This window comes from Zophobas morio, unplaced genomic scaffold (assembly GCF_036711695.1).
Source record: "Zophobas morio isolate AGI-343-1 ecotype UQ-CSIRO unplaced genomic scaffold, CSIRO_AGI_Zmor_V1 ptg000006l, whole genome shotgun sequence".
Classification (NCBI taxonomy): Eukaryota; Metazoa; Arthropoda; class Insecta; order Coleoptera; family Tenebrionidae; genus Zophobas; species Zophobas morio.
In genome coordinates this window covers 11,827,654-11,841,750 of record NW_026972111.1, presented here as the reverse complement: position 1 = coordinate 11,841,750, position 14,097 = coordinate 11,827,654, and the positions used below count along the sequence as shown (strand labels likewise).

General features: G+C 34.1%; 2 protein-coding genes and 1 long non-coding RNA gene across 10 annotated transcripts in view; 2 read left to right on the top strand and 1 right to left on the bottom strand.

The window, feature by feature from the left end:
• The window catches only part of LOC135123625 (scoloptoxin SSD14-like), a 76,585-nt gene that overhangs the window by 37,438 nt on the left and 25,050 nt on the right, over positions 1-14,097 (top strand). The window lies entirely within an intron of this gene.
• The window catches only part of LOC135123628 (uncharacterized), a 257,338-nt gene that overhangs the window by 239,555 nt on the left and 3,686 nt on the right, over positions 1-14,097 (bottom strand). Inside the window, exon 1 of one of the 5 annotated variants that reach the window (XM_064048453.1) lies at positions 4,493-4,541. The exons of the other annotated variants lie outside the window; for them this stretch is intronic. Within the exon in view, the coding sequence (XP_063904523.1) occupies positions 4,493-4,526 (34 nt within the window). The 5' untranslated portion in view covers positions 4,527-4,541. Of the gene's footprint in view, positions 1-4,492; positions 4,542-14,097 lie in introns of those variants that run through there. 5 annotated transcript variants of the gene reach the window in all.
• LOC135123637 (uncharacterized) lies at positions 3,041-4,823 on the top strand. Its single transcript, XR_010279672.1, has 2 exons — positions 3,041-3,086; positions 4,536-4,823. It is a non-coding gene; the product is annotated as an uncharacterized LOC135123637 (long non-coding RNA).

The window sequence follows — 14,097 nt, the reverse complement described above, 5'->3', positions numbered from 1 at the left end:
CTCTTACAAAGGGTTTGTACTTGTACTTTATCCTATTCGTTAACACCTTTTGTCTTCGTTATCACTAATGATCACATACAAATATTCGAAACAGAATGTTGTAATAACCCAAACCTGCCGCCGAATTTGCACATGCGCACTCTGAACACAAGAAAACCGCGCAAATTCAAAAGAATAATTTGGCCAATGATCGTGAACGTCTAGCAAGGTTAGGACCTACGTTGTGTTACGTTAATATGGCGGCAGGCGGTTCAGATCTATAGCGAAGTGAGCAAACAAACGAGTGAGGGAAGAACACAGGTATAAAGACACATAAATTTTTTAACGGGAGGGCGCCTTTAATGTTTAACGATTACACAATAAACGAGTTAAACACATTGCAGTTTGCAATTACAATTATTTTGCGACAGATTTCGTCTTGTTTACTAAATTTAATATCATTGTGTTTACAAATTGTTAAAAAACAAGGTTCGGGTCCAAACCTCCCAGAAAGACACCGAACAGGCCCATTAAATTACATCTTTTCTAACAATAAATTTTACTTATAATTTTTGTACGCGGAACAATGACTCCCATTCGCACCTTCGCCGTGAAAAACAAAAAAAAAACGTAGCGCTTCGCCAGTGGAAGAACAGGAAGGTTATTTGACGTGCAAGGATATACAAGTGTCACAGTCGAGAGAGAGATAGAGGGGGAGAGAGAGAGAGAGAGATAGTTAGGGCCGGGGGAACGCCCCCCCGTCCAAAAGTTTCCTGTCCGGGCCCGCCGGCTTCGTGGCGCGATGTACCATTGACTACCGGCCGTTCCACGAGAAGCTGCTGTCCCCGAATACAACTGCCACCCCGTCTACAAGGTCCGATGGCCCCGCAGTAACCAGGTCGCTGCTCAGTAGTATCGTGTACCGTCCGATCAACGACGGGATCAAAGTCGGCGGTACATCACGCATCGATCACCCGCGGAACGGAAAAGAAAAAGGAACCGGACCTATCAATCATGCCTTGTACTAACGTGAAAAGAAGAGAAGTCAACTACAAAAGACACATAAAAAAACACCCGCGTTCAGGGCAGACGATAAACACACAAATTTAAAAATAATGGGTGGGGGATTTCCCCTGGGGTGCTTCCCCTATTGCCGTTTTGGCTTTTTGGCGAGTACATATTGGAAATTCAGCTGTAGGAACTAATAGTCACGTGCGCGTACATTAATTATTAGGTACATTTACACACACAAAAAAAAAAGAGAGAGAACGAGAAATGGGAGAGAGGGGGGGAGAAAGCTCTGCGCCACGGGTCGTAGTTGAGTGCAAGCGAATCAGATTACGAACAGAGGAGTCACTATTTTCACAGGCTCTAATTTACGTGTTACGACGACACTTCAATAAATAAAGAAGCCAATAACAAAGCGTCATCGTCGCGTCGGTCGCCATTTTGCTCTACGTGAAGCGTCACATGTTATCTCTTTCTAAATAATTCAAATAACAAAGATAGACAAACGCCACCATCGCGTCGGTCGCGATTTTCGCTTGTGCGCAGCGTCACTCGGTTTCTCTTTCTAGCTAACAAACGACAAAGACAGCAAAACGCCAGCGCCGCGTCGGTCGCCATTTTACTTTTCGTGAAGCGTCACAGGCTGTCTCTTTCTAACTAACGCAACTAACAATTACCCAATTACCCGGTATCCACCACCTAGCTACGCTAACCCAAAACAATGCTATTTACCCACGTTCTATGTCCGTCTTAAAATTAACCCTTCCGTTCCTAGCCCGCTTTGATACAACTTTCCGACACCTGACCGCGCGAACAACAAATTTATTATTATTATACGAACACCGCTTCCGCATGCATGCACACTTCTTACAATAATTTGCCTCTAACATCATATGTGATAATCGAGCCTACCAATAAGCCACCGAGTTGGGAAAGGGTTAATCCAATCGGCGTCCTTTCAGCTTCGGCACTTAAGTCGCAGTCGCCGTGCCGGCGTCGCACTAGATTTCACCTCACTGGGTAGGAAATAGTTTATTGGTACACCGCACCCGTCCCAAATGTCTCGGAGGAGTCGGTGGTTTCCTATTTCCAGACGAAAAACTCCAGAAAAACACAAAGATTGACACCAGTAATTTGTTCGATCTTGCACCCTTGAAGGTAGTACTCTGACTGACTTCTCTCCCTTCCTTTTCGCCTCGTATCTCCGCATCCCCCGGTACGTCTCGTACCACCCAACAGATGGCGTACCAAGTATCGTTCTGGGATAAATTCGGATGTTGCTTTGGCGCTGATTTTGTTTCGATTTAAATTTAAAGCGGGATATCACAATGTTGAGAGATAGGTAGCAAAATCTACAGGTTTCTTGAACCACTAGTGGAAACTGTATCTAAGTATTCCTTCCTTAACCCCTATTTATGACTAATTTATAAAATTGCCCCATACACAGAAACTGATGGTTTTTTTAAGAGCCCCTTAGACCTCTTGAAAAAAAAAAAAAACCATTTTGAACATGATAAGGTCGTCTAAGTTAAGATCTAGCCAAAATTATTCATTTTCTTTTTCGGTATCATGTTTGTGTAGAATGCAATAAGCTCTCAAAATAAGGATTACTCGCTCTCCCTATGCGATTTAAATTTTGGACCCATGTTTTGACAATTTTGACATTTCAACGTCACATCCCGTCCCTATTATATCATTTTTCATGCCATACGTTTTAAATGTCGAAGCTGTACCTCCAACGGTTCCAAGGTTGTTCATTTTATAGACGATCTCAAAAACGACACAAATAAACACATAACTTACAAAATTTATACATATTAAAAATTAAAAAATATTAAATGAAACATCACATGAATAATTATTTAAATATTAATCTTATCTTGTTTCAACTGATGAACGAATCGAGTCTAAGATTATAAAATCTGTAGACTTGAAGATAACTCGGCAACCTTCTATACATTCGTCAAACATTTATAATTTGATTTTTAATCATAACAAATATCTCGAAGCTTGAAAACAACCATACAGTTGAGATAAGATATAAAATTCAATTATTTGTGATATGTCCTCAGTGTAATAGAAAATGACTCCTACTACCGGTAATTACCCTACACTAGAATTATCTTTTCCACTGTGTTGACATTATTGTATTGTTTTCCTCGTCCTTTGTGCAGTAACTGTATCAACGTTATATAATATTGTGCAATTTACAATTATAATTCAAATTATTGAGTCAAAGCAGATTTCATTCTATGCTGACAAATTACAAATGCTTGCCAATCGGTCAGATGTATTTAATTACTTAATGAGTTAACTGTCAGACTAATGTTTTGGAAAAGTATCATATATAAATATTAAGTATGTAATTGTCGTTTTTGCCAAAAGACACCCAGATTAGTAAAGCTGGAATATATTTTTTAATGCTGTTTTATAGTTTTAAATATGTATTTAAAAATTCTGAAAACTTGTTTTGAAAATAATCAGGATCATACTTTGGTCTCGTGGGATGTACACTCGTGCAGATACTTAATTAAGTCTAGAACTTTCCAAATACGTTTGATAAGGAAAATGTTCTAGATCACCGGCATAGATAAAACTATAGTCACGCCTTCAAACATATGTGAAACGTGATGTAATAATGGAAACTTTGTTTTTCAAAATAATTCATTTTTATGACTGCGATTGAAGAAAATTTAAAGTTTATAATTAATCTGTTTAGCTGATAGTAGTTTAGTATTATTATTTATGATACTTCACGTTGTGTTAGATTAATTATACTTCTGAATCATAACATCTTGCCCAACTGTAAAATTTTATGTCTTGAACACAACTGATTACAATAATTTTGCAAACCGAACTTAATAATAATAAATCATAGAGCGTGTTTATGATATCTCGTAACTATTGAAATCGTAAAAATAAGTACCACTTACATTTTAATAAAACTGAACTCTTTAATTTATTATTTGCCAGGCTTGCCTAATGAAACGGATTTGTAATTGGCCCTTTACTGACTGTCATGGGCTGTTTATATTTATTACAGGAAAAGAAATTTTTATGTGCATTGACATTATCACAACCGGAAAGAGAGGACAACTGAACGTTGTCCAGGTCACAACAATTTTATAAGTGCACATTTCCTCATAACAGTAAACATTACCTATATTTAGAGAATATAAACTTCGTAATCAAAACATTTAAAAAATCAGGACCTTTTTGCTTAACATACAATCCGGAATCTTATTAGAATGCAGTTATCAACTTTCGTGTTCATTGATTTTTGCTGTTTACATGCATTTACATCAATTTCGTTTTATTACTTTACTAACAAAATAAACGCTACCAACTAACAAGATATTCCGCGGAGATAAAAAACAATTCAATCATTGTCATTTGGAAACCTCAGCTGCTCGTCGAAATTTTTATGCGCAAAGAATTTAGATCAAAGCATGACCACAAATCAGGTTTTTATAGATCCTCCACGAGAACCTGCCAACCAACAAACCTTGTAAATGCACTATCGATGCTAATCTCTTCATTATTCGCAGATAATATTTGAGGACAACAACCTCCACTTGGTAACAGCCATTGGCACAAAAATGGTATCATGGCGAATGAACGGACTAAAGAAGCGATCGCTGTGGTAACCCCCTATGTTCATCTCATGATTGTTTATCACATGAACAATGTCTCCTCCATAATCTTTTGTTTAGTGACCGAAAATAACTTATTATTGTTCTAGTAAATTTATCCGTGATTCATTATCATGACATTGTTGATTAAAAAATCACCTTGTCTGTTGTTGGAAAATAAAACGCAAAACTGAATTCTAGTAATTTCGACAATACATTTGAAGGTGAAACACATACTTACTTATAATTTTCGATGATCCACTGTTGCACACCTGAACAATTAATTCAAGTATTTTGGCAAATTTAAAGGTCTAGGAAAGTATCACATTTGTAAACAGTGATGGTGCTGTGGATTAGTTTAGTTTTTATAACGGAATTTTGGTGAAAATTGATATTGAACTCAATAAATTAGGAGAGCATTTTAATTAGCCAAATAAATTGCGACAGCTTAACAACATAATACTCATGGAATTTTTTTTATCACATCATGCGTGTTTTTCTTTGTGTATCTAATTCATTAATTGTGATTTTAATATTTACGTGCTAATAGGCACTGCAAAGAAAAAATCACGTACAGAGTGTCTGTACAGAAAGCAAAGTGATATGAAATAAAAATAAAAATAAAAATGAATATAAATAAATAAAACTCACCAGAAACTATACCAACGTTTGTATTCTAAATAAGATTCCCTTTAAGGTTTCTCTAAAAAGGTCAGGTCTTAATGACGTAATAGGAAACTTACAACTTACATAACGTCAATTAGGACCCCTGTGTCGTTTCTTTCGTTTTTTCCTTTGTTAAATCACGCAAACGCTAACATCTTAAATGTCGATATCATTACAATTTATTTAACTATCTCCTAAGTTTAAAATGTGTTTTATTTCGTCCATGCGGCAAGTGTAACAGTGACAAATAATACAAGTTGTTTTATGTTATTTTTTCTACAGAGAAATTTAACGTCATTGTTTAAAAAAAATCATCAAAATAAATTTAGTTATTTTGACAGCCTTAAGTGACACCCATGCAACTTACTGTCAAATCTTTGCACAACGAGCTGCGACAAATACATATCAAGTTTGCCGTTAAATTAAAAAGAAATAAGATTTGTGCTTTCGTTCTTCCCACCTCGTTTTTGGTGTTTTGAACAGCTGAGCAGGTGTTCATATTAAATCAGGTTTCAGACGAAATGTACGTTTACGTTACAGATTTGACACTTTATGAAGACACAAATACCAACCCACAAATCGTTTTAAGACAGTCTACTAAAACATTGTTTTCAATAACTTGTTCGAAATTCTTGCTATATAACACAAGTGCAGTTTTTAAAAAAGTTTGTCGTTATTCTTTTTAAAATTTTGGTAAAGTTTTTGATCACTTATCTTAAAGTCAATATCTCAGTGTTTTCAGATTACAGGATTTAGACATTACAGGAGAAACATTGTAGACTTTTTTCGTCGAAAGTACTATATTACACAAGTAGATTACATTAACAAAGAATGTCCTTTTTTTAATAAAAATCTTGAACATTCAGGCTCACGACAAATCCAACATTCACGTATTTATGAAGACATATATTTAGATGCCAAATAATAATTGAATTATTGCCACTGGTCAAATAAAGTTAGAAAAGCTTCAATAAGCACTCAACTATAACATTTACATAAATAATTTCTACACCTGACTTAACTCGTTTACATTAGGAGTTTACACCTTTTTACATTCGATAATGGCTTTTCATTGTCACAATGGTGATAAACAACATGCTAGTTAGCAATAAATACTTTGTAGTAAAGAACAAAAAAAAAACACCTATGTACAGTAGAATCCGAATGACTTGTTCTATGGTGTTTCTTAATAATTGATCAGAAATTAAAATTATGGCAATGATAATTTACAGCCCTCTGACCTTCGCTGCGATTGGTTTCCTGAAAGAAGCAAAGGTTCTATGAACCAAACAGTGGAAAGTCGATTGTTTACTACTTTTTTAGAGTGTAGAAAGAGTCACACCAAAAACCGACGGTTATTAAAAACGACATTTAACAACAAAATAATGTTAGGTTAGAAAACATTTTCGCATTTTAGTACAAATCTGCTTAAAGTAGTAGGTAAGTTTAGAAAAAGTTGTCAAGTCAAATGTCGATCCGACTGTATTTGAGATAGTAATGATGAAACCATCCATGCTCTAGAGTATATTCGGTTGCCTACTTAGTTTTCAAAAAGAATTACATATAAATGAACCGAAAATAATAATTCAGTGAATTAAGTAAAATCCAGTGTTCACTAATTCCTAGTCTGTACTCTTCATTTTTGAGTCATCCTCTGCCTGTAAATCTAAAAAATTATAGATATATATATTAAGAAAACAAACAAACCGCACCATTATATATATTTCTTAACGGTGTGTAAATAAATATTACAGCAGTGGCGGCTCCTCAGTGGAGGCAAGGGAGGCTGAGCCTCCTCTGTTTTTTGGAGCTGGGCTTCCTCTAATTTTTTCGATGAAAGAAATTGTATTTTTGTAGACATTTGTTACTTTTCAGGATATTTTGTTTGATTTAATTTACTTTCATCATATATCAGGTTAAAATGTTGAAAAAAAATTATATTTGCGCCCTTACAATCATAATTCACACCACTCCGCGTTTGGCTCCAGCGGTAGAAGCTAGCCTCCGCCGAGAATGCATCATGCTATTGAGACCGTAAACCTTGACGCATCGTTATTCGGTACTGCATTGGCTAAAACGTTGATCGGGGTGCCGCTTCAGGCCGCTAGCCTCCGGCTAGTTCATCTCTTTTCTGATCAAGTCGCACGGATAATTTTATCTTTTTCTTATTAATTGGCTCTATCGGGTGTAAATAGGAAAAACATTGAGGTGGTTTCGCGTGCTCCCTATTCAGTGGTGAGTGGTATTTAGGCTTTACGTAGTACCTACGTAAAGCGTAAGGTGTTTTTTGTATCATTTATTTGCATTTTATTTCTGATCGTTAAAAACAGTTGGTATTATATATTAATATTACTTATACTTAATGAGAATGAGCAACGAAAATAATTCGGTTTCATGTGCAGATACGTAAATTATCTATTAAAAAATTAATTTAGTAGATTTGATTGTTATAAAAAGATAGGTATAAACAAAAGAGGAGACCAACACCACCACTTCCATTAATGGTAATAACAGGTAGAAAGCAAAACAGAGCATTTCATGAAAATAATTATAATAAAACTAGATAGTTAACGGCTTCGGTTTTAAGAAACAAATTATACTGTTGGAATTGTGTATTATTCACAAGTGATAAATCTTCCGTTTGGGATAAAACAGGCTATAATAATTTACAAAATTTGTCAAGAGCTATAGAAAGGCATGAAAAATCACATCTACTATTTTAGATTCCGCTCATAAGAGGGATATTGAGAACTATAACGAGAAAGTTGGTGAAAATAGGGCAATTTTGAAAAGACTAATCGATGCAATAGTTGATTTATCTATCAACGCAGGAGTGTTTTTTCGTGGGCATGACAAAAAAAATTATTCAGATAATGAAAGATATAAAAAGTAGTGCTTTTCAAATTTGAGCCTCCTCTGAAGAAAACTTCACGAGCCGTCACTGTATTACAGACAATATTCAACAATCGTTAAATTAATTTTGGTGTACCTATTACGAAAATTCCAAGGAGATTTGTTATTTAGTGTCACGGGTCGACAGAAAATGTAATTGTAGAATTATTTTTTACAGAAAACCTACAGTCGTGAAAATAAAAATAAAGACGGATTTTTCGTCCACGTTTTATTCGCTTAACAAAATTTTGAGATTACGTTTCAAGGACTTTTCAATGATTTTACAATTTTGGAATAATTGATGTAGAAAACATGAAACTTGACACTTTTTTGACAGTTTGAAAAAACAATGATAAATGGAGCACATTTTTGTGAATTTATCGTAAACTCGTAACGTTACCATCAGCTTCAACCAAGATTGTAGCCAATATCTTTTCAAAAACAAACAACCGGTGTATTTATTAGGGTACGGAAATCTTAGGGAATACACGAAATAGTTTAGTGTTTTTCCGGAGCTATTTCAGAAGGTTAAACTAAACAAACATTTGCTTGCTTGTAATTCATGAATAAACACCACTAACGTAGCACGGTATACTTTCTCATACGATATACATAGAGCATAACCACAATTTATTTTTTAGCTAATAATGATCGGCATGTCTTCTTATCAGTGATTTAATGAGTTATGTACCATTAATTATTATTATTTTAACTAAAATTTCCTGACGAAAAGCACCAGTATGTCCAAACAGGTGTCACAATTTTCAAAGAATTTGATTTCTACCTTCATTGTGTGTCGTTTGACATTTCTTTCTACTGACAGCAGAAACTCCATCGTATGTGAGACCAAAGAGTTGACACCTTGTTTTCAGTATCAATATTAATATAGTATCAAAATTTAATTTTGTGTGTTATTTTTTGTGCAGGGTTTCTATTATAAATGATTATAGGGTCGAAGGACTCCATGGAAGCGTGCCGCCTATCACTTTATGCGAATTTTATCAAATGCCCAAGAACTGACGACAAATTTCAGACGCATCTGTACAACTGGTTGCCTAAATTCTTCATATCTTATTAAAAAATACAATAATGTAATTCATTACAATAAAAGCAAACAAATTTACTGTGATGTTGTGCGGAGTTTGCCTCAGGCGTCTATTGACTTCTACTAATTTTTATGAGGGCTTAACCACCCACTTGTCTACTTACCCCGAGTAATACAGACGGCAGTAAAATTTTCAATCTCGACAAACTCCCTCCCAGTCATCTCCACTGCGACAAGTTTACAAGAGTCTTTAGTTAAGCCCTCATAAAAATTTATGGAAGTCAATAGACGCCTGAGGTAGACTCCGCACAAAAATTCTGGTCAAAGTATATATAACTGCATAATAACGGCAGTCAATTTCAAAAATCACTCAGAGTAGGAGTTGGAATATCATTTGACAGAAACGGCATGTCTGTTAGTTCTTATAACACAACATAGATACAACAGGTTATGTTCCTCCAAATTTATGTTATAAGAACAGACATGCCGTTTCTGTCAAATGAAATTCCAACGCCTACGCTGAGTGATTTTTCATCTGAACATACGTTATATGTATATGTTACGGTTAAAGTGAATACTCGGCTAGTTTCCAAACTATCTATCTTGTTATGCAAACTAACCAAGTCGCTAGTTATTATAGACGAAAAACTATTTTCTCTTACATTAGCAGGGTTTCTTGGTTAATTTGTAAACTGCCCAGCTAGTTTATAAACTACCGTACAAGTTTGGATAATTTACATACTTTTTTTAAAGTACATAAATTAACCGAAATAATTGGTTAGTTTACAAACCAGCCACTTTGTTCTGGTTAAAATAAGAACTTTTTCTCTAGTACGATAAAATAACTAACGAATTGTATCATATTTTAGGCAGTTAGTATGCAAACAGACAGTTGTTTTAGTGTTCAATGCAGGCAATGATACAATTCATTGGTTATTTTATCGTACTAGAGAAAAAGTTCTTATTTTAACCAGAACAAAGTGGCTGGTTTGTAAACTAACCAATTATTTCGGTTAATTTATGTACTTTAAAAAAAGTATTTAAATTATCCAAACTTGTACGGTAGTTTATAAACTAGCTGGGCAGTTTAAAAATTAACCAAGAAACCCTGCTAATGTAAGAGAAAATAGTTTTTCGTCTATAATAACTAGCGACTTGGTTAGTTTGCATAACAACCAGTTAGTTTGGAAACTAGCCGAGTATTCACTTTAACCGTAACATATATAATACAACTGCTCCGTATTACATTCATATAAAGTTAATAATATCGAAAGCACATAATTACACCAGAAGTTACGCAAAACATTTACGCTCTTGTTCTATTGTGTGTTGCATATACATTCTGGTTAACACCACCTCAGACCTCAGTGCGTTTGAGAACGTGACAGGCACATCACACTCTAGTGCTAATTGTTAATTTCCACTATCCGACGAATAACTTGTTCCCCGAATTTCAATAATACGATTTTAATGACAACTTTAAACTACATCTACCTTACATTTTTGGCGCTTGCCAAATTCGAAAATCCTCTCTTAGGTACTGCCAATTACGATGACAGATTACAGAAGTTTAAAATAAAACTAAACCTGGCACAAACTATTGTTCCATTTTGTTGTCTTCATTTCAAAAATATCCACAATAACTTTATTTCCTCATTTTAGCTCCCAAAATTTAGAGTTTGTTTTATTAATTTGCGAAATAACCCAAAAAACCTCTTCAATTTTGTATGTTCGTTTAAAAGAAGTGAATATTGAAAAACAAAGATATGAATATTGCTTGCGTTTCCTGACCTTTGGCATATTTGTTTTGACAGTTTGGAATTTAGTTCTTATCAAAAAAAAAGTACAAAAACAAAGCCAAGTATGTACATACTTTGCATACACAACGTATTTATTTGTGGAATACTTATGATTACATATTTTCTACCACGTAATAGTTTGTATTATTTTTCCAAGTTGGTTTTATTATCTTGATATGAAAAAGAAGACAAATTGTTTACTATAACGCAAATGTGTAGATTTTGAGAAATTATGAATTATCTAATATCGATGCGTCTTCTGCAAATTTCAATAAATGTAGTTACTTTTTATCTTGATCTTTTCACTTTCCAAAAATATTTACGGTTTCTGCTATTTTATTTTGTTTCGATTTTGGACAATTCATTTAGAAGCTGAATTTTTTTCTTAAAATTAATAATTTTAGCCTGACTCATCCGTCAAAATCTGCCAAATTTTCAAGCAGAAAGAAAGTTTGTTAATTATTGCTCATTAGTAAAATCAAAATAAGAAAAAATCCTTCAAATTAAGTATATAATACACAGCTGAAAAAACATTATTAATCTTGCTGCATACATTATTACTCAAGTATGACCAACAAAAATTTGCAAATCTTAGTCGTTATTGGTATTCTAATCAGTTTTTAAAAAACAAATTTCAGTTACTATTTGATTGGTAACTATATAAATTATTAATCTGGATTATACAATGCAAAGGAAAACCGAGTGCCACAGTATATACATAGACAATTTTTGTACCAGTAAAAACATATAAATATGTTAGTGCAATTCACATTTCAAGGTCATACTTCACGTTTAACATATTTTTAATGAGATATTTCTTGCATAACACGCTTGTTGCAATTATGTCAGCGTCTGATGAATTTAAGATTTTAATTTCAGCATAAAAGGATATTCACGCTTGAGAAATATGTTTTCTTTAGAGGTAAGACACACCCTAGGCACAGTTTTCACAATGATTATTATCAGTTCTCTAGATAGAATTATGAACTGGAAGCAAATTTATGAAAAAAAATCATTAGTTTCAAAATACATGTTTTCATTTTTTTTTAAACAAAATTACAAGCAAATTTCGATAAATTCCTCAAAAAATGCTCAAAAGATTTTTGTGCTGAACACATAATTTTATTCTACTAACTAATTTAGAAACGGCTTGTCTTAGATTTCTCGAAGTTTTGAAAATACAATTTCATTATAATTAGTGTTTAGTGTAACATTGTACACAATCAAAGTTAATACATACTTTCTTTGCCATCAAAGACTTCAAACATATTTTGAAAAGCTCACACTTTCCTTCGTATTACATGTATAAAACAGTTCAGTAAGCTAAGGAAGTATTGTAGTGAGTTCCATCGGGCGAATTTCTACTTTCATGTTTTATCGACGTTTCATGACCCCTAGACATGATAATAGCTCTCCCATTTGTGATTTATGAATCCGCCTCGTTTTTCACTTCCCGAGCGTAAGTGAAGGAAATTTTGTAATCGGGTCCGTCGGCCGACTCTCTACTTTTACGTTTTCTCGATCTTTCATGACCCCTACAGTACGAAGAAATAGGTCTCTCATTTCCGTCTGTCTGTCCCTCTGTCTGCCGTCCCGGATTTTTATTAGACAGATAATCTCCGAAAGTACTGGGCCGATTGTTGTCAAATTTTTTATTTATATTAGGTATATCATGTAAATGGTAAAACGCTAACCAAAATTCGACTAGCCCCGCCCACCCGCCCTCTATTTTCTCAGAGAGTATGACGTTCGCCAAAATCAATCTTATCTGACCAAATACTAGCCCCACCCGCCCGCCCCTATTTTCTCAAAGGATATGTCATTTGCCAAAATAAGACTTACCTTAGCAAGTACTAGCCAATACTACCCTGTGAGAAAATAAAGGGCGGGTGGGCGGGGCTAGTACTTGCTAACATAAGTCTTATTTTGGCAAATGACATATTATATGAGAAAATAGGCGGGGTTAGTACTTGGTAAGATAAGACTGATTTTGGTAAATGACATACCCTCTAAGAAAGTAAAGGCTGGGTGGGCGGGGCTAGTCCTTGCTAAGATAAGACTTATTTCAGCAAATGACATATTCTCTAAGAAAATAAAGGGCGGGTGGGCGGACTTAGTACTTGTTAAGATAAAACTGATTTTGTCCCTATTAATCTTGTAAAAACTTGTGAAATTTAAAGGTGTTAAATTGCAAATTTCCATAGTAACGAGTTAAGTTCCTAAATCTACCCGAAATATGCAAAATATCACGAGTTTTTACTTGTGAGTTATCATGGTATACATATTTTTTAGTTTTCCTTATACAGGTGACTCAAAAAAATTAATGAATGTATCAGTTTATTTTATTGATTAAACCAGGGACGGCTCACTCCATTTTACCAGAAAACTTTGAGAATACAATACTGTTATTTTTAGTATTACAGTGCACCAATCCAAGTTGATACAGGTGTCCTTGCAAAAATGTTAATGACATAAAAAAAAAGTAAAAACTCAACTCAAAAATGCTAGATATGTTTCACTGCACTTTTTAGGTGCGAGAGAAGTTCTGTCGAAACAGCTTTCGACGAATTTTTTATTATTATTAGATTATCACATACATACTTTTATCATTTTTATTATTTAAACCTTGAATGAATTCATATTTCTGGTACCAAACACGTTAACAGGAGCTCGTAACATACTGGGTTCGAATCAAAGGCACTGGCGGTGATTAAATTGTTTCATTCATTTCATTAATGAATTCAGAAGAAGAAGTTCTACAAGTTTGTTATGACACTGCAATTGTTATTATCTACATTTTTCTTTAAACAACCGGAGTTATTTAATTGTACTTTAGGCGTGAGAGAAGATCTGTCCAAAAAAAAAACCTTTTTTATAAAGAAGCAGAATGTGATGATAGTTGAATTAACAGGTGCCAGACCTTTCCAAAAATTCACTCTAGACATTATTAGATAGATGTTATATCCTGAAAAAAATTGTCCCAAATTTATTTTGACAGGCACTCCTTACCCCTGAGTTCCAGAATTTTTGCCCTAGGCGTCCAAATTTTTGTAAAAAACAATTAAAATTATACAAC